The sequence below is a fragment of the Chiloscyllium punctatum genome, chromosome 36, assembly GCF_047496795.1.
Source record: "Chiloscyllium punctatum isolate Juve2018m chromosome 36, sChiPun1.3, whole genome shotgun sequence".
Lineage (NCBI taxonomy): Eukaryota > Metazoa > Chordata > Chondrichthyes > Orectolobiformes > Hemiscylliidae > Chiloscyllium > Chiloscyllium punctatum.
Window position 1 is genome coordinate 19,342,071 of NC_092774.1, and position 17,831 is coordinate 19,359,901.

The 17,831-nt window shown below is 48.7% G+C and overlaps 2 protein-coding genes across 2 annotated transcripts in view; both read right to left on the reverse strand.

The window, feature by feature from the left end:
• LOC140461035 (uncharacterized) overlaps nt 1–17,831 on the reverse strand; it is a 205,070-nt gene that overhangs the window by 73,926 nt on the left and 113,313 nt on the right. The window lies entirely within an intron of this gene.
• On the reverse strand, nt 1,059–8,253 carry LOC140460867 (uncharacterized). The gene is made up of 2 exons (XM_072555567.1): nt 8,165–8,253; nt 1,059–5,257 (listed from the first exon to the last, which is right to left on the reverse strand). The coding sequence occupies exon 2, from the start codon at nt 4,886–4,888 to the stop codon at nt 4,256–4,258; it is 633 nt and encodes a 210-aa protein (XP_072411668.1). The 5' UTR covers nt 4,889–5,257; nt 8,165–8,253; the 3' UTR covers nt 1,059–4,255.

The following is a 17,831-nucleotide window of genomic DNA, read 5'->3' on the forward strand; positions in this document are numbered from 1 at the left end:
TTTCAATGAGAGTCTGAGCCCGGCGGTAAGTTCAGGTAACCTTTATTGCAACCCAACTTTGTTACAGCTTCAGATCCCCCCAGCAAAAAGGCAGAGAAACAGCAGTTGCTTTTTGAACAGCTCAAGGTCAAAGTGCACACACCACACCTCCCCTCCTCCTCACCACCCCCCCCCCCATCACACCTCCACCTCCCCTCCTCCTCACCACCCCCCCCCCCCCACCACACCTCCCCTCCTCCTCACCACCCCCCCCCCCCCCACCACACCTCCCCTCCTCCTGCAATGACTGCAGATGCTGGAAACCAGATTCTGGATTAGTGGTGCTGGAAGAGCACAGCAGTTCAGGCAGCAGCAGAGCAGCAGTAAAATCGACGTTTCGGGCAAAAGCCCTTCATCAGGAATAAAGGCAGAGAGCCTGAAGCGTGGAGAGACTAGTGAGAGGAGGGTGGGGGAGTGAAGAAAGGAGCATAGAGTACAATAGGCGAGTGGGGGAGGGGATGAAGGTAATAGGTCAAGGTGGAGGGTGGAGTGGATAGGTGGAAAAGAAAATAGAAAGTTAGGACAAGTCATGGGGACAGTGCTGAGCTGGAAGTTTGGAACTAGGGTGAGGTGGGGGAAGAGGAAATGAGGAAACTGTTGAAGTCCACATTGATGTCCTGGGGTTGAATGGTTCAGAGGCAGAAGATGAGGCGTTCTTCCTCCAGGCGTCTGGTGGTGAGGGAGCGGGGGTTGAAATGTTGGGCCATAGGACGGTGTGGTTGATTGGTGCAGATGTCCTGGAGATGTTCCCTAAAGCGCTCTGCTAGGAGGCATCCAGTCTTCCTAATGTAGAGGAGACCGCATCGGGAGCAACGGATACAATAAAATGATATTGGTGGATGTGCAGGTAAAACTTTGATGGATGTGGAAGGCTCCTTTGGGACCTTGGATGGAGGTGAGGGAAGAGGTGTGGGCGCAGGGTTTGCAATTCCTGCGGTGGCAGGGGAAGGTGCCAGGATGGGAGGGTGGGTTGTGGGGGTGGGGGTGGTGGGGGGGGGGGGGGGGGTGGGGGGGCATGGACCTGACCAGGTAGATACGGAAGGCGGAAAAGGGGTGGGGAGGGAAATATATCCCTGGTGGTGGGGTCTTTTTGGAGGTGGCGGAAAAGTCGGCAGACGATTTAGTTTATGCGAAGGTTGGTAGGGTGGAAGGTGAGCACCAGGGGCGTTCTGTCCTTGTTATGGTTGGAGGGGTGGGGTCTGAGGGCAGGAGTGCGGGATATGGACGAGATGCCTTGGAGGGCACCTTTAACCATGTGGGAAGGGAAATTGCGGTCTCTAAAGAAGGGGGGCATCTGGTGTGTTCTCTGGTGGAACTGGTCCTCCTGGGAGCAGATCCAGCGGAGGTGGAGGAATAGGGAATACGGGATGGCATTTTTGCAAGAGGTAGTGTGGGAAGAGGTGTAATCCAGGTAGCTGTGGGAGTCGGTGGGTTTGTAGAAAATGTCGGTGTCAAGTCGGTCATCATTAATGGAGATGGAGAGGTCGAGGAAGGGGAGGGAGGTGTCAGAGATGGTCCAGTTAATTTTAAGGTCATGGTGGGATGTGTTGGTGAAGTTGATGAATTGCTCAACCTCCTCGCGGGAGCACGAGGTGGTGCCAATGCAGTCATCAATGTAGCGGAAGAAGAGGTGGGGAGTGGTGCCGGTGTAATTACAGAAGATCAACTGCTCTACGTAGCCAACAAAGAGACAAACATAGCTGGGGCCCATACGTGTGCCCATGGGCTACCCCTTTGGTCTGGAGGAAGTGGGAGGATTCAAAGGAGAAATTGTTAAGGGTGAGGACCAGTTCAGCCAAACGAATGAGAGTGTCAGTGGAAGGGTACTGTTGGGGACGTCTGGAGAGGAAAAAACGGAGGGCTTGGAGGCCCTGGACATTGCGGATGGAGGTGTAGAGGGATTGGATATCCATGGTGAAGATGAGGTGTTGGGGGCCGGGGAAACGGAAGTCTTGGAGGAGGTGGAGGGCGTGGGTGGTGTCTCGAACGTATGTGGGGAGTTTCTGGACTAGGGGGAATAGAACAGTGTCGAGGTAGGTAGAGATGAGTTCAGTGGGGCAGGAGCACGCTGAGACAATGGGTCAGCCAAGGTGGTCAGGCTTGTGGATCTTGGGAAGGAGGTAGAACCGGGCAGTGCGGGGTTCCCGGACTATGAGGTTGGAAGCTGTGGTTGGGAGATCTCCTGAGGTGATGAGGTTCTGTATGGTCTGGGAGATGATGGGTTGGTGATGGGGGTTGGGTCATGGTCGAGGGGGCAGTAGGAAGAGGTGTCTTCGAGTTGGCGTTTGGCTTCAGCAGCGTAGAGGTCAGTGCGCCAGTTTACCACTGCGCCCCCTTTATCCGCTGGCTTGATGGTGAGGTCGGGATTGGAGCAGAGGGATTGGAGGGCTGCGCGTTGTGAGGGTGAGAGGTTGGAGTGGGGGAGGGGGGGTAGACAGGTTGAGGCGGTTAATGTCCCAGCGGCAGTTGGAAATGAAGAGGTCGAGGGCAGGTAATAGGCCAGCGCGGGGTGTCCAGGTGGATGCAGTGTATTGGAGGTGGGCGAAGGGGTCCTCGGAAGGTGGGCGGGAGTCCAGATTGTGAAAGTAAGCTCGGAGGCGGAGGAAGTGTTCGACATCACGGCGTGTATTAAATTCATTGATGCATGGACGGAGGGGTTGAAGGTGAGTCCTTTGCTGAGGACTAATCGTTCGTCCTCAGTGAGGGGGAGGTCTGGAGGGATGGTGAAAACTCGGCAGGGCTGGCAGCTGGGATCTGGTGTGGGTGTGGAGCTGGGAGTGGGGGCGGAGCCGGTAACTGGAGTGGGTGTGATGGTGGGGGGAATGGGGGGTGGAGTCATGAGCTGGGGTGGTGTTCCCCTCAGGGTTCTGTAGGCCAGGAATGGCGACAGTGGGATCTGTGGGGGGCATGTCAGCAGAATGCAGGTGAGTGGCGTTGGTGGGGGCGGAAGTGGGGGTGACCACAGCAGTAGAGGTGGCGGAAGTCACTGAGCGTGTGACATCAGCGATGATGTGAGGGGCAGAAATGATGTCACATGTGATGCATGAGGAATTGTGAGGGGCGGAAGTGGCTGTGGGAGTAGCCATGATGGGGGCGGAAGTGACATCAATCAGCGTGGGGGCGGCAGCTGCACCAGCCGCATGGCTAATGGCGTCCGAGCAATTTCAGAGGCCGGGGGAATCTTCTGGAATGATTCAGAAGACAGAGGAGGGAAACTTCTTCAAGGCAGGCATCCTTGCAAGAGGATTCGCAGTAGGGTTAAAATCAACGAGGTAAAAACAAGGACTGCAGATGCTGGAGACCAGATTCTAGAATCACACAACTCCAGGTTGTAGTCCAACAGGCTTCTTTGGAAGCAGTAACTTTTGGAGTGCTGCCTCATCATCAGGTGGTTGTGGAGGATAAGATCCTGAGACACAATTTAGAGCAAAACATTCCAGCGTCCTGCCACTGAAATGGTATATTCAACAAACCTGGATTGTTAAGTCTTCCACCTTTTCAAATAGGTTGCAGGTCTCATTACAATGTGAATCCCAGAACTTCTTGTTGTCACCTTCTCGAGATAACAAGGTTTGATAGCAAAAGCTCACCTCTCAGCTCAGACAATGCATTAAAGGTGTGAGGTCAGAGTCTGCCTGCATCCCAATCTTGAGTCAGACTGGTTCTGTTTCCAAAGTCAAAGTTACAAGCTATTACATGTATTGACTGCCTGCACACACCACACCTCCCCTGTCCCACACCCCCCCTCACTGTCTTCACTATTGGCCAGCACCAAGTTGTCCCTTTGTAATTGGATCCTTGGAACATCCGTAACCCGGAGGAAGTATTGCCTCACTCAGCAATTTTAACCCGTACCCCGTCTCCAAGTAAGTGTCTCCTTGCTCATTTGCCAGGAAGGGGCAATGTAGAGTCAACCAGACTGCTGTGGGTCTGGAGTCAGGTGTAGGCCAGACCGGGTAAAGGATGCAGCTGGAACGACTGAGTGAATCCTTTCCCACAGTGGCGGTTCCCTTCCCTTACAAGGGAGAGAGTGAATCAGATGGGGGCTTTCTCCCCTGCACCACCCCCTCCCTGAAACGGTCTCATTGTTAGATTCCGAACTCCACATTTCTGACCGAATACCAATTCTGCCATCTGTCGTGGTGGGATTCAAACCCGGGACTCCCCGGAACCGGGTTGATAGTCCAATCGATAATGGCACTCGGCCGTCACTCCTTCAATTCCCCTGCGATGGCACGTGAACTCGCTGGTGCTTCTGCAGATGGAAGGAGCGGGTGAAGCCCTTCCCGCACTGAGAGCAGGTGAATGGCCTCTCCCCGGTGTGGATCCGCTGGTGTCTCAGCAGGGTGGAGACCTGGGTAAAGGCCTTCCCACACTCGGGGCAGCTGAAGGGCCTCTCCCCCGTGTGCACTCGCTGGTGGGTCTGGAGGTTGGAGTAATTGCTGAAGGCCTTCCCGCACTCGGGGCAGCTGAAGGGCCTCTCCCCTGAGTGAACCCGTTGGTGCCTCAGCAGGTCGGAGGAATAGTTGAAGGCCTTCCCACACTCAGAGCAGCTGAACGGCCTCTCCCCCGTGTGGATTCGCCGGTGGGCCAACAGGGCAGAGAAAAACATGAAGGCCTTCCCACAATCGGGACAGCTGAAGGGCCTTTCCCCCGTGTGGTCCCGCTGGTGGGCCAGCAGGTGGGAGGAATGTCTGAAGGCCTTCCCGCAGACAGGGCAGGGGAATGGCCTCTCCCTGGTGTGACTGCGCCGATGAGTCTCCAGGGCAGACGGGAAACGGAAGCCTTTCCCACAGTCGCCACACTTCCACCGTTTCTCCATGGGGTGGGATTCCTCAGGTTTCTCCATGGCCGAAGCTTCAGCTGCACATAAACGCTTTTCCAGCCCCTCCCTGCCGTCAATTCCTCTTCCCAGGCCGTCCAACTGTTTCAGGCTCCACACTCAGTGGGTCAGACTGACGGTGAAAACATACTCAGTCAGGAACCAAAAAGCTTTGATCCCTCTCACAGAAATCACAGTCGAAAATCGTTGCGGTCCTGGTGGACTGAGTGACTGTCAGACATTGATGTTGAAGTGAGGACCGCAAATGCTGGAGAGTCAGTCGAAAAATGTGGCACTGGAAAAGCATGGGGATGTCAGACAGCATCTGAGGAGCAGGAGGGTCAATGTTTCTCATCTGTTGATTGAGAAACTTCCGCCATCAGATCTTCAAATACGCTGTAAAAATAGATTACAAAAGTCACCACTGTGAGTCCCAGGGTAGAAACTCTAAACAAGCAATTCTACTTTGTAGAATTTTCTTTTCTTTTGTTATTCCACAAAATTGAAAGCACCATCCCACTCTCCGCCCCCACCCCCCCCACTCTGTTCTCACTCCGCTCTAACTAATTCTCCTGGAAGTGCTGATTCAGGATCTTACAAGGGCAGAAAAAGCAAAAACGTCAAGACTGACATCTCAGAACAAGAGGGCATAGGTTTAGGGTGAGAAAGAAACAAAAGAGATCTGAGGGGCAACCTTTTCACACAGAGGGTAGGACATGTATGGAATGAGCTGCAGGAGGAAGTGGTGGAGGCTGGTACAATTACAAGATTTAAAAGCCATCTGGACGGGTATATGAATGGGAAGGGTTTGGAGGGATATGGGCCAGATGCTGGCAGATGGGACTAGATTGGGTTGGGATATCTGGTCGGCATGGACAGGTTGGACCGAAGGGTCTCTTTCCATGCTGTATATCTCTCTGACTAGTTGGACTTAAGGGTCTGTTTCTGTGCTGTTTGACTCTGGAACTGTTCTGTACTGGTCTTGAAACCATGTTCTTGCCTTCCCCCACAAACATCCACTTCTTTGTTCTTCAAAAATCAGATGAACTCAGCCTTGAATATATTCAATGACCCCCTAACTGCAGGAAGACCTCCCCACTTCTGAACTCAATTCCTCTTGCTAATACACCACTTGCCTTGCTGATTGTTTGCTGCACCTGTCTGACAACTGGCAGTGACTGGTGTAGGAGGACGCTGAGGCTCCTTTGTCTATCCACACATCATTCCTGATGAAGGGCTCGTGCCCAAAAAGTCAACTGTCCTGCTCCTCGGATGCTGCCTAACCTACCGTGCTCTTCCAGTACCACACTTTTTGACCCTGATCTCCAGCATCTGCAGTTCTCACTTTCTCCACATCCAATTACATCACCATTTTAGCAATGCACTTCCTTTCTACTTTTTTTCCCAAAACAAAGGCTATAACTTCATATTGTGGTACTGCATTTGCCATGTGTTTGCCAGTTGTGGTCTTCTCTATATCAGGGAGAGTAAGCACAAACTTGGGAAATGGTTCGCTGAGCATCATATCCAGGTCCACAGAGCCGACCAGAGTTCCCAGTCACCACCCATTTCAATTCTCCTTCCCACCCCCTTTCTGACATGACCATCTTTGGCCTCCTCTATTGCCACAATGAATCAAACCACAAATTGGAGGAACAACATCTCATCTTAATAGGGAAGGAAGTAAGCAATAAATAATAGATCCCTACAGAGTGCTCAGGAACAAAGGGACCTTACTGTCCAAGTTCAGAGATCCCCAAAGGTATCAGTAAAGGTAAAACAGGGGATGAGGAAGGCATAGATTTGTACTTTTTCGCACAGAGGGTGGTGAGTGTGTGCAATGAGCTGCGAGAGGAAGTGGTGGAGGCTGGCACAAATACAACTTTTAAAGAGCAGCTGGATGGGTACGTGAATGGGAAGGGTTTAGAGGGATATGGGCTGCTCGTATCATTCATTTGTAAATCCCAGAATTTCCTGAAAGACATCTTCTTGAGATAACTCAAGGTTTTATAACAAAATGTGACAGCTCAGCTCTGACAATGCATTAAAGGTGTGAGGTCAGAGTCTGTCTGTAACACAATCTTGAGTCAGACTGGTTCTATTTCCAAAGTGGAATTTACAAAACATTACATGGATCAGCCTGCAGATTGTGCATTTTTGAGAAAAATAGAATGTCTCTGCAAATATAATTCTGCAAATACAAATTCACCCCCATGGATGTATATGTGTGTGAATGAGACAGAGAAAAGTCTATTTTGTGCTGTATATCTCTATGTCGACTTGATAACAGATGCTTTAATTCTGCTGGTGTAAATATTGTTGTAAATCATAGCTGGGTATGAATAGTTAGATGTTAGGGTGAGAGAGTGCCTCAAGAGGGGCACTATAAGAATCCTGGGAGAGCCCTATTTCTGGTTTACTTCCTCATGAACAAACATTAAGCACGAGCATTTATTTATTTCTAATTTTGTTCTGTTTTTCTTGTTTGATTCCCAGCTAGGACTACACTCTGTGTCTGGATGGTTGACAGGCTGGGAGACTGTGGCTTGGGTCTTGATTGACTGAATGTTTTATTGTTCCAGAAGGTGTGGGGGGTGTGGGGGTCAAGGCTTCAGCAGAAATCCAGCAGAGCAGAGAACAGACCAATATCTTATTCTGTGGAAAACTGAAATCCGAGCTGATTGTGGCTGATATATCCATTGGCTCAGCTCTTTCTCCCTGCATTATCCCAACTACCCTTAACTCCCTGACCATGAAAACCCATCCAATTGTGTCTTGAATATACTTAATGAAGATGCCTCTCCTGCTTCCTTGGGCAGAGAATTCTATAGAATGAGTATTCTCCAGGAAAAGCAGTTCCTCCTCATCTGTCCTAGGTGGCACAGTGAGTAGCACTGCTGCGTCACAGCGCCAGAGATCCAAGTTCAATTCCTGCCTCGGGCAACTGTATATGTGGGTTTCCTCCGGGTGCTCTGGTTTCCTCCCACAGTCACAAAGATGTGCAGGTTAGGTGAATTGGCCATGCTAAATTGCCTGTAGGGTCAGGTGAAGGGGTAACTGTTGGGGAGTGGGTCTGGGAGTGTTGCTCTTCAGAGGGTTGTTGGGGGTAGTGCATCCACCACGACCTCTGGACATTCATCCCATACATGACCCGCTCTCTGTTTATGAAAACCTTTTCCCGAATCGGTCCACGCCGTGCATTCATTTGCAGCAACCGAAAGGAAATGGAAGTCAAAGATTGAATCCAAGAATAGGGGGGAGGGGGAGAAGGAAAAGGAGTTGGGAAGAGAGTGCCCTACTCACAGATGGTTGACAGAGTAAGGAGGTTGCAACCTGGAGCAAACTCAATCTTCATTCAGAGACAGAGCAGCAGCAGCTCCCGAAGCTCGTGTTCCAACTTCCGCATTCAAACAATAGGAAGGCTCTGATTGGCAGGAGGACCAGTCACCTTCCGGTCCTCCAAGGCTTCCGATTGGTCCACCAAAAGAAAGTCGCGAGGCGTGTGCCTTGTGTGCAATGAGGAGCATGCGCAGTCTGCTCTCTGGCGATGAGGCTGTTACTGACAGGATTGAAGTGTCTGAATGTCAAGAGGAGTTAAAAAGCGGAGATGCATCATTTTTCCCCCCCTGTGATATTTACCTTTCCTCCACGCCCCATTACTTTATAAATCGAAATAAGGTCACCCGACAACTTGTGGTTGTCGATAGGGCGACCAGAAGTGTACTCAGTACTCTACACATGGTCTCACCAATATCCTGTCCAACCTCAACGTGATGTCCCAACTCCTGCACTGAACGGTGTGAACAATGAAGGAGAGTGTGCTAAACGCCTCTTTCACCACCCTGTCTACCAATGATGCAACTTCCAAAGAACTATGTCCCCGACTTGGAGATGCCGGTGTTGGACTGGGGTGGATGAAGTTAAAATTCACACCACACCAGCTGATACTCCAACAGGCTCATTTGCAAGCATTAGCTTTTGGAGTACTGCTCCTTCATCAGGTGGTTGTGTCTTATGATCCTGTTCCACAAACATCCCATGAAGGAGCAGTGCTCCAAAAGCTTGTGTTTCCAAATAAACCAGTTGGACAATAACCTGGTGTTGAGAGATTTTTAACTTTATGTACCTGAACCCCTCAACGCCCCCCCCCCCCCCTCCATGAATCTGTTCTACATGACGATGCAGGGCCCTACCATTAATGGTACAAGTCCTGCCCTTCCTTCTTTTAGCAAAATGCAACCCCTTTCCTTTATCTCTCGCTCTCTCAGACACACACACACCCTAACACTCACACCATCTCACAGGCTTATACACCATCTCACACACACACACACTCGTGCAGATACAATCACACATAAGTCAATGGGGTGAATTTCCATTTGCAGAATTATATTTGCAGATATATTCAATTTTGCTCAAAATCATACAAACTGCAGACAGTCAATCCATGTAATATTTTATGAATTCCTACTTTGGTTCGGAGAACCAGTCTGATTCAAGATTGGGATTCAGACACTTTTGTGCAGTATCTGAGCTGCAACGTCACCTATTTTTATAAAACCTTACATCATCTCGAGAAGGTGAATTAAAAGTAGTTCTGGGATTTACATATTAATGAACTGAAACCTGCAGCCCATACTAAAAGATGAAAGATTAATCTGCAATCTAGATTTGTTTAATATGTCCTGTCTGTTGCATGACACTGTGATCTTTTGCTATAAATTCTGTGTCTTATGACCTTGCTCCACAGCTACCTGATGAAGGGGCACCGCTCCGAAAGCTCGTGCTTACAAATAAACCTGTTGGACTATAACCTGGTGTTGTGTGATTTGTAACTTTCTCCACCCCAGTCCAACACCAGCACCTCCATATCGTTTCCAATGGACACAGCCCACACCTCCCAGTGCTGCCAGGAAACTGTACAATGACAATGGGATGATGGAGTACCTGCACTCCTGAAAAATTCACAATTTCTAACAATACTGGCTACTCATTCACTGCTGCAACCGATACACAACATTGGAAACATAGTACAGGAGGCTGTCAGAAATCAGCACAACAGGTCAGGCAGCATCCGAGGAGCAGGAAAATCAACGTTGCCCAAAAAATGTCGATTTTCCTGCTCTTCGGATGCTGCCTGACCTGCTGTGCTTTGCCAGCACCACTCTAAGCTCGACTCTGATCTCCAGCATCAGCAGTTCTCACTTTCACCTGTAAGAAATGAGCAGTTTTAAAACAAAAACCTGTTGCAGTTCAAAGCTCTCAATGAGAGTCTGAGCTGGCCTGAGCTCGGCAGGTAATCTTTATTGCGACCCAACTTTGATACAGCTTCACCAAAGAGCACACACCCCCTCCAACCCCTCACTTTCTTCATTATTGGTCATTACCCAGTTGACCCTTTGTAATTGGATCCTTGGTACAGCCTTAACCCGGAGAAAGTACTGCCTCACTCAGCATTTTCAACGTATCCCTGTTTCCAAGTAAGTTGGATGGGCAGTGTAGAGTCAATCATACTGCTGTGGGTCTGGAGTCACGTGTAGGCCAGACCGGGTAAAGGATGCAGCTGGGACGGTTGAGTGAATCCTCTCCCACAACGACAGTTTCTTTCCCTAAAAAAGAACGGAGTGAATCAGGGTGGGGGTTTTCTTCCACCCCCACCCCACCGACAATGGTTTCACCGTTAGATTCTGAACTCCAGATTTCTGACCAAATTTCAATTCCACCATCTGTCGTGGTGGGAATTGAACCCGGGATCCCTGGAACTGGGTTGATAGTCCAGTCAATAAATGGTACTCGGCCGTCATTCCTTCAATCGCCCTGCGATGGTACATGAACTCGCTGGTGGCTCCGCAGGTAGGAGGAGCAGGTGAAGGCCTTCCCGCACTCGGGGCAGCTGAAGGGCCTCTCCCCCGTGTGGACCCGCTGGTGCCTCAGCAGGTTAGAGGAATTGCTGAAGGCCTTCCCGCACTCGTTGCACGGGAACGGCCTCTCCCCGGTGTGGACCCGCCGGTGGGTCTGGAGGTTGGAGGAATGTCTGAAGGCCTTCCCGCAGTCGGTGCAGGGGAATGGCCTCTCCCCGGTGTGACTGCGCCGATGAGTCTCCGGGACAGACGGGGCACGAAAGCCAGTCCCACAGTCGCCACACTTCCACGGTTTCTCCACGGGGCGGGATTCCTCAGGTTTCTCCATGGCCAAAGCTTCAGCCACACACCAACGCGTGTGGAGCCCCTCCCCGCCGTAAATTCCTCTTCCCAGGCCCCACACTCAGTGCACTGCAACGGTAGGGTCTCTCATCCAGTCCCACTGATGCTGAAAACGTGCTCAAACAGGAACCAAAAGGCTTTGCTCCTTCTCACAGAATCATAGTCAAAAATCATTGTGTTCCTGATGGATTGAGTGACGAGGTAAAAACAATGACTGCAGATGCTGGAAACCAGATTCTGGATTAGTGGTGCTGGAAGAGCACAGCAGTTAGGGCAGCATCCAAGTAGCTTCGAAATCGACGTTTCGGGCAAAAGCCCTTCATCAGGAATAAAGGCAGTCAGCCTGAAGCGTGTAGAGATAAGCTAGAGGAGGGTGGGGGTGGGGAGAAAGTAGCATAGAATACAATGGGTGAGTGGGGGAGGGGATGAAGGTGATAGGTCAAGGAGGCTGTGGTAGCGAGTCTGTTTCACGACATGGTTGAAGAGCTTCAGGGCAGAGGAAATGACCTGGGAGTTGCAGTGGGAGAGGGACTCCCTGAGATTCTTGTAGAGAGAGAGGAGGAAAACTTCTTCAAGGCAGGCATCCTTGCAGTGACTGTCAGACACTGACGTCAAAGTGAGGACAGCAGATGCTGGAGAGTCAGAGTCGAAAAGTGCAGTGCTGGAAAAGCACAGCAGGTCAGGCAGCATCGGAGGAGCAGGAGAGTCGATGTTTTGGGCATAAGCACTTCATGTGTTGATATTGAAACTTCCATCTTCAGATCTTCAAATACTCTGTAAAAAGAGATTACAAAGGTCATCACTGTCAGTGCAGGGTAGAAAACCTGAACAAGGAATTCTACTTTCTGTGGAATATCCTTTTCTTTTGTTATTCCACAAAATTGAAGGCACCATCCCACTCTCTCTCCCCCTCTGTTCTCACTCCATTCTAACTAATTCTCCTGAAGGTGCTGATTCAGGATCTTACAGGGGCAGATGAGCAAAAACATCAAGACTGACATCTCTCTCAATTTTGGATAACTCCACCTGAAAGTTAATATATTTCACAACATTGGGATCCTGCGGAGAGGTGAGCAGGTCTGATTTTGGGAAGCAAAAAAAAAATGAGATTGTGAGAATCCCCAGAGTGTGGGAGCAGGCCACTTGGCACAAAGACTCCACATTGACCCTCCAAAGGTAACCCACCCACACTCATTCCCTTACCCCTATTGCTCAACATTTATCCCCTGATTAATGCACCTAACCTGCACATCCCTGGGCACTATGTAATTGAGCACAGTCAATCCAACCATACCTGGACATACTTAAAAATCACACAACACCGAGTGGGTGTTCAACGGGTTATTTGGAAGCACTCGCTTTTGGAGCGCTGATCCTTCACCAGGTGGTTGTGGAGAATAAGATCAAAAGACACCGAATTTATAGAAATCCAGCAGAGCTGAGAACAGACTAACATCTCGATGCCTTTTAAAAGTTGTAATTCTACCAGTCTCCACCACTTCCTCTGGTAGTTTGGTCTATACATGCACCACCCTCTGTGTGAAAAGGTTGCCCCTCAGGTCCCTTTCAAATCATTCCCCTCTCACCTCAAATGGATGCCCTCTAGTTTTGGACTCCCCTACCCTGGGGAAACGACTTTAAGTACTCACCCTATCCATGCCCCTCACAAACGTCTATAAAATCACCATGCAGCCTCCGATGCTCCAGGGTAAATATTCCCAGCCTATTCAGCCTCTCCATGTAGCTCAAACCCTCAAAATCTGGCAACAGCCTTGTCAATCTTTCAAAGTATCACACGTGTTTCCTACAGCAGGGAGACCAGAACTGAACACAGTATTCCCAAAAGTGGCCTGACCAATGCCCTGCACATCCACAACTTAACCTCCCAACTCCTGTACTATCTGCTCTGACCAATAAAGGCCAGCATACCAAACGCCTTCTTCACTATCCTGCCTACCTGCGACTCCAATTTCAAGGAACTACAGTCCAAGGTCTCCTTGCTCTACAACACTCGCCTTAACTGTGTCAGTCCTGGCTGGATTCACTTCTCCCTATCAACAGCTCAAGACCAGGAGCCTGGAACATTGGAGGTCCTTTTCATGTATGGAGTTGTTTTTCTCATTCCTTGACTCTTGATATGGTAGTTTACTGGCCTTGTAAGTCTGCTGTTAGGTCGGTTTAACTTGACATTTTTTTTCTGCCTGTCAGGCCCTGACTTCTTTGTTACCCTATGCTTTTATAGATTTCACAATAAATGTTAATTTTCCATTACACCAGCTGGGTACCTTTTAAATGCTGTAATTGTACCAGCTACCACCACTTCCTCTGGCAGCTCATTCCTTGCACGCACCACCCTCTGAATATAGGAGTTGCCCCTTAGGTTCATTTTAAATCTCACCCTCACCCTGACACTACGACCCATTTAGGGAAAAGATCTTGTCTATTTACCCTCTCCATGCCCCTCCTGATTTTATAAATGTTTGTAGGGTCACCCCTCAGCCTCTGGTGCTCGAGAGAAAACAGCCCCAGCCTGTTCAGCTCAAACCCTGACAACATCCTTGTCAATCTTTTCCGAACTCTTTCAAGTTTCACAACATCCTTCCTCTAGCAGAGATACCAGAACTGCACACAACATCCCAAAAGTGGCCTAACCAATGTCTGGTGCAGCTACAACATAAATTCAACTCCTATAATCAGAGGATTGGGAAAGTTTTCAAAACCCACACAAGACAACTGGGAAAGAATGGAGGGACAAACCGAACTTTTGCGGGTCAGCTTGGAACATTAGGGCGGGGGGCTGGGAATGAGGGAAGGAAGCTGAATGTGCTGGAGCCAAAGTGAAGGAAGAACAGAGGATGCAAAACCGGCTTGAAGCTGCAATGAGGAATATTGCATGTGCTGTACTTGTACCTGTTGCAGTTACTGGTGGGAATCGGGTGCATTTTAAATATAAAAACAGAAAAGCTAGCTACCCCTGACACAAAACTGCATGGAAGCCATATTGTCACAAAGCAATGTTTGCAGTAAAATGTAGCCTGTTAACAGAATGCTGTCTGAGCCCTGGCTAAGGAATTCTGTTTTGATAGCCTGACCTTGCAGCTGCAGACTGTCTCTGCTCCTCAGGCCATTAGACTGTGCTGCTTCATAGAATGATGGATTGGTTCTCTCTGTCCCTTATCAGTAATTAGAGCCGAGCTGAACCTGCAGTATAAGATAACATTCAGTTTTGTAGACATGAAGAAATGTAGGTCTGGACAATGTATGTGAACCTTACGACTGCCCCTCAGTTGCATAATTAATGGAGAGTGGGGCTTGTGTTTTACATAAAACTTGTAACATTCTGTATTTTATTGGAATATATCAGACTTTATTTTCAACTCAGAGGTATTCCCCAATGGCAACGAATAAAGCTAGTTGATTGCTCAAGGTCTCCTCTCCTGACTACTTTACTTTAAACGATTTGACACACGAGTTACTTTGCTCCAACAGTACTAATAGAAGGGAGAGAGAATTCCTCAAGTAGGGCACTATCAGAATCCTGGGACAGCCCTATTTCTGGTTTACTTCCTAATGAACAAACATTAGGCATTTATTTATTTCTGATTTTGTTTCATTTTTCTTGTTTGATTCCCTGCTGTGACTACACTCTGTATCTGGAATGGTGACAGGCTGAGATTGTAGGTTGGCTTTCGATTGACTGAATGTTTTCTTGTTCTGGAAGCTGTAAAAGAGGCGTGAAAGCTTCAGCAGAAGTCCAGCAAAGGTGAGGACAGACCAACATCTTACTCTGTGGGAACAGGGAGATCAGAGGACAGAGAAATCAGGCCCTGAAATCCGAGCTGACACCAGACTACCCTGTGATCAGTGCTTTGATTAGCAATGCCAACCCTCTGCCTGACCTCGCTTCCCATCTGACTCCCCCCTCAATATTCAGGATCCAATCCTTGCCATCCTGAAGCCATGTGTCTGTAAGGAGTCTCAGACCATAATTATTCATTTCAATGAGTGCAGTTAATTCATTCACTTTTGTTACAATGTGGCACACATTCAGATTCACCATGTATCATTTCAATTTTTGTGATCTTTAGAATCCAGTTTTGATTGCTGGTATAGTTACTCTCCTTGTCCCTTTCTATCATTCTCTGATGTTCATTTTCCACATCACTACACTGCTCACCGGCCTTGATTTGGATTGGCCATGCTAAATTGCCTACAGTGCCCAGGGATGTGCAGGTTAGGTGGGTTAGCCATGGGAAATGCAGGGTTATAGTTTCATAGTAATAAAAGCAGGAGTAGGCCATTTGGCCCTTCCAGCCTACATTAAGATCATGGCTGATCTATCCATTGTCTGAGCTCCTCTTCCCTGCATTGTCCCAACTACCCTTAATTCCCAGACTCAACAGAGACACTCGGCCTTGCAGCTGTACTGTTACCTGATAAACAAATTCTTTCCTTGCATGGGAGTATCCTTCTCTTTGCAAGGACCTATTGTATACTTATCAGCTACTAACCAACACTATCCAGACACTGCGTTGCTGGGCAAAGTGACTTAGGTTGCTCAAATTCCTGCAATTAACAGTTTGCTAATTGTTAAATGATTGTAACCTATATAATCATACAACTCTCTGTTTCTCGTCGGAGTGACTTGTGACCATGAGGTTGACTTGGCTCTCCCCGTGAGCTCCGAATAAACAGTCAATAACCCAAGGTTTGTGTGTCATGATTACTTATCTAATACTTATTGGACTACTACGAGCAAGTCACCCACAGCATAATCCACTTCCATCCCCAACATGGATCAAGACACCATCCCTTTTTGCCAGACAAGTAAATGTCTCAAGCTCAGGAAACAAAGCCTGTCAAACATTAACAGGCACAGATCTAGACCAACCTTTTCCAGAGTCTGTCCCTTCACCTCGATTGACTTTCTTTTTCCCCTCAGCTCCTACAAACCAACAGCTGAACCCAAGGATGAGAAAAGAAATGGGAAAGAGGGCGAGAAAAGAGAGTGCGGTCCTCCCAGATGTTAAACAGAGGAAGGAAGTTACAGTCTGGACTGAAGCTCAATCTTCATTCAGAGAGAGAGGAGCAACAGCAACTTCAGAAGCTCATGGTCGACCTTCCGCATTCAGACAGTGGCGGAGGTTCTGATTGGCAGGAGGACCAGGCCCCTTCCGGTCCTAGAGGGTTTCCCAAAGATTGGTCTCCCCGTCCATCAGAACGACGAGGAGCGGGGTCCCATTACAATCCCACACATGCGCACCATGAACACTGCTCACGGCCAATAGAGCGGTGTCTGGAACGCGTGGGATTGTGGGTATTAAATCAGCCATTAAAGCGATGACTGCAAGAGTCGCATATGCCTTCTTAACCGTCCTTTTTCATGTATTGGGGACGTATATGTCAAGAGCTAATCTTGAATCGATTTTCAATTGATAGACTGAGTGAAACACTACAGGTGTTTAACTCTCTATTTCCAGTTCAGTGTCAGTATATCGCTCTTTATCTGCCCTCAAATAAGGACCGAATCAAAGCGCGACGTCTGTTCCACCTGAACGTTGATTTTTGTTTAGTTTGCAGGTTCCAACCCTCCGTTTCAATCATTTATTAAAAGTTATTCGTGTTACATGGGCTTCGCTGGCTGGCCAGCATTTAGTTCCCCTTGAGAAGGTGATGGTGACCTTCTGTGGTCCACACGCTGTACGGTGACCCACAATGTCCTGAGGGAGAGAATTCCAGGATTTAGACCCAGCAACACTGAAGGAACAGCAATGTGTTTCCAAGTCAAGACGGTGAGTGGATTGGAGGGGTACTTGCAAGAGGTTATGTTCCCAAGCATCTGTTGCCTTGGTCCTTGTAGATGGAAGTGGTTGTTGGTTTGGAAGGTATTTTCTAAGTAGCTTTGGTGAATTTCTCTGTTGCATCTTGTACACCATACACATTCCTGCTTCTGAACAGTGGGACAGAGGGAGTGGATGTGTGTGGAGATGGTGCCAATCAAGCAGGCGACTTTGTCCTGGATGGTATCAAGCTTTTTGAATGTTGTTGAAGCTGCACCCATCCAAGCTGGTGGGAGAGTATTCCATTACACTGCTGACTTGTGATTTGTAGAAGATGGACTGAGTTTGGGGAGTCACAGTATTGCTGACCTGTTGCCTGCTCTTGTTGCCATTGTGTCTGTGATTAGTCTAGTTGAGTTTCTGGTCAATTGTAAACCCCAAGGATGTTGATAGTGGGGTGTTAAGTGACAGTAACACTGTTGAATATCACGGGGCAGTGGTCAGATTATCTCTTTTGGGGATGAGTCATTGTTTGTCATTGGCATGGCATATATGTCACTTGCCACTCCTGAGCCCATTGGATATTGTTAAGATCTTGTTGCATTTCAAACTGAACTGCTTCAGTTTGTGAGGAGTTGTGAATCGTGCCGAACATTGTACAATTATTGGCGAATATCTCCACCTCTGACCTTATGATGGAGGAAGGTCACTGATGAAGATGGTTGAGCCTAAGAAGACACGACCCTATGAATTCCTGCAGAGACGTCCTGGAACTGAGATGACTGACCTCCAACAACCAAAGCCATCTCTCTCTGTCCCAGGTATCCCTGAACAATTCAGATACACAACAATATTTCAAAACTAATTGAAGGAATACAGATGAAACACCCCTCTTCTGGGAGTCTCCAGTGCAAGGTTTTCTGTTCGGGAAACCATCTGATAAGTGTCGACTGTCATCAACCTTTTTGATCTTGGCCACACACAGCG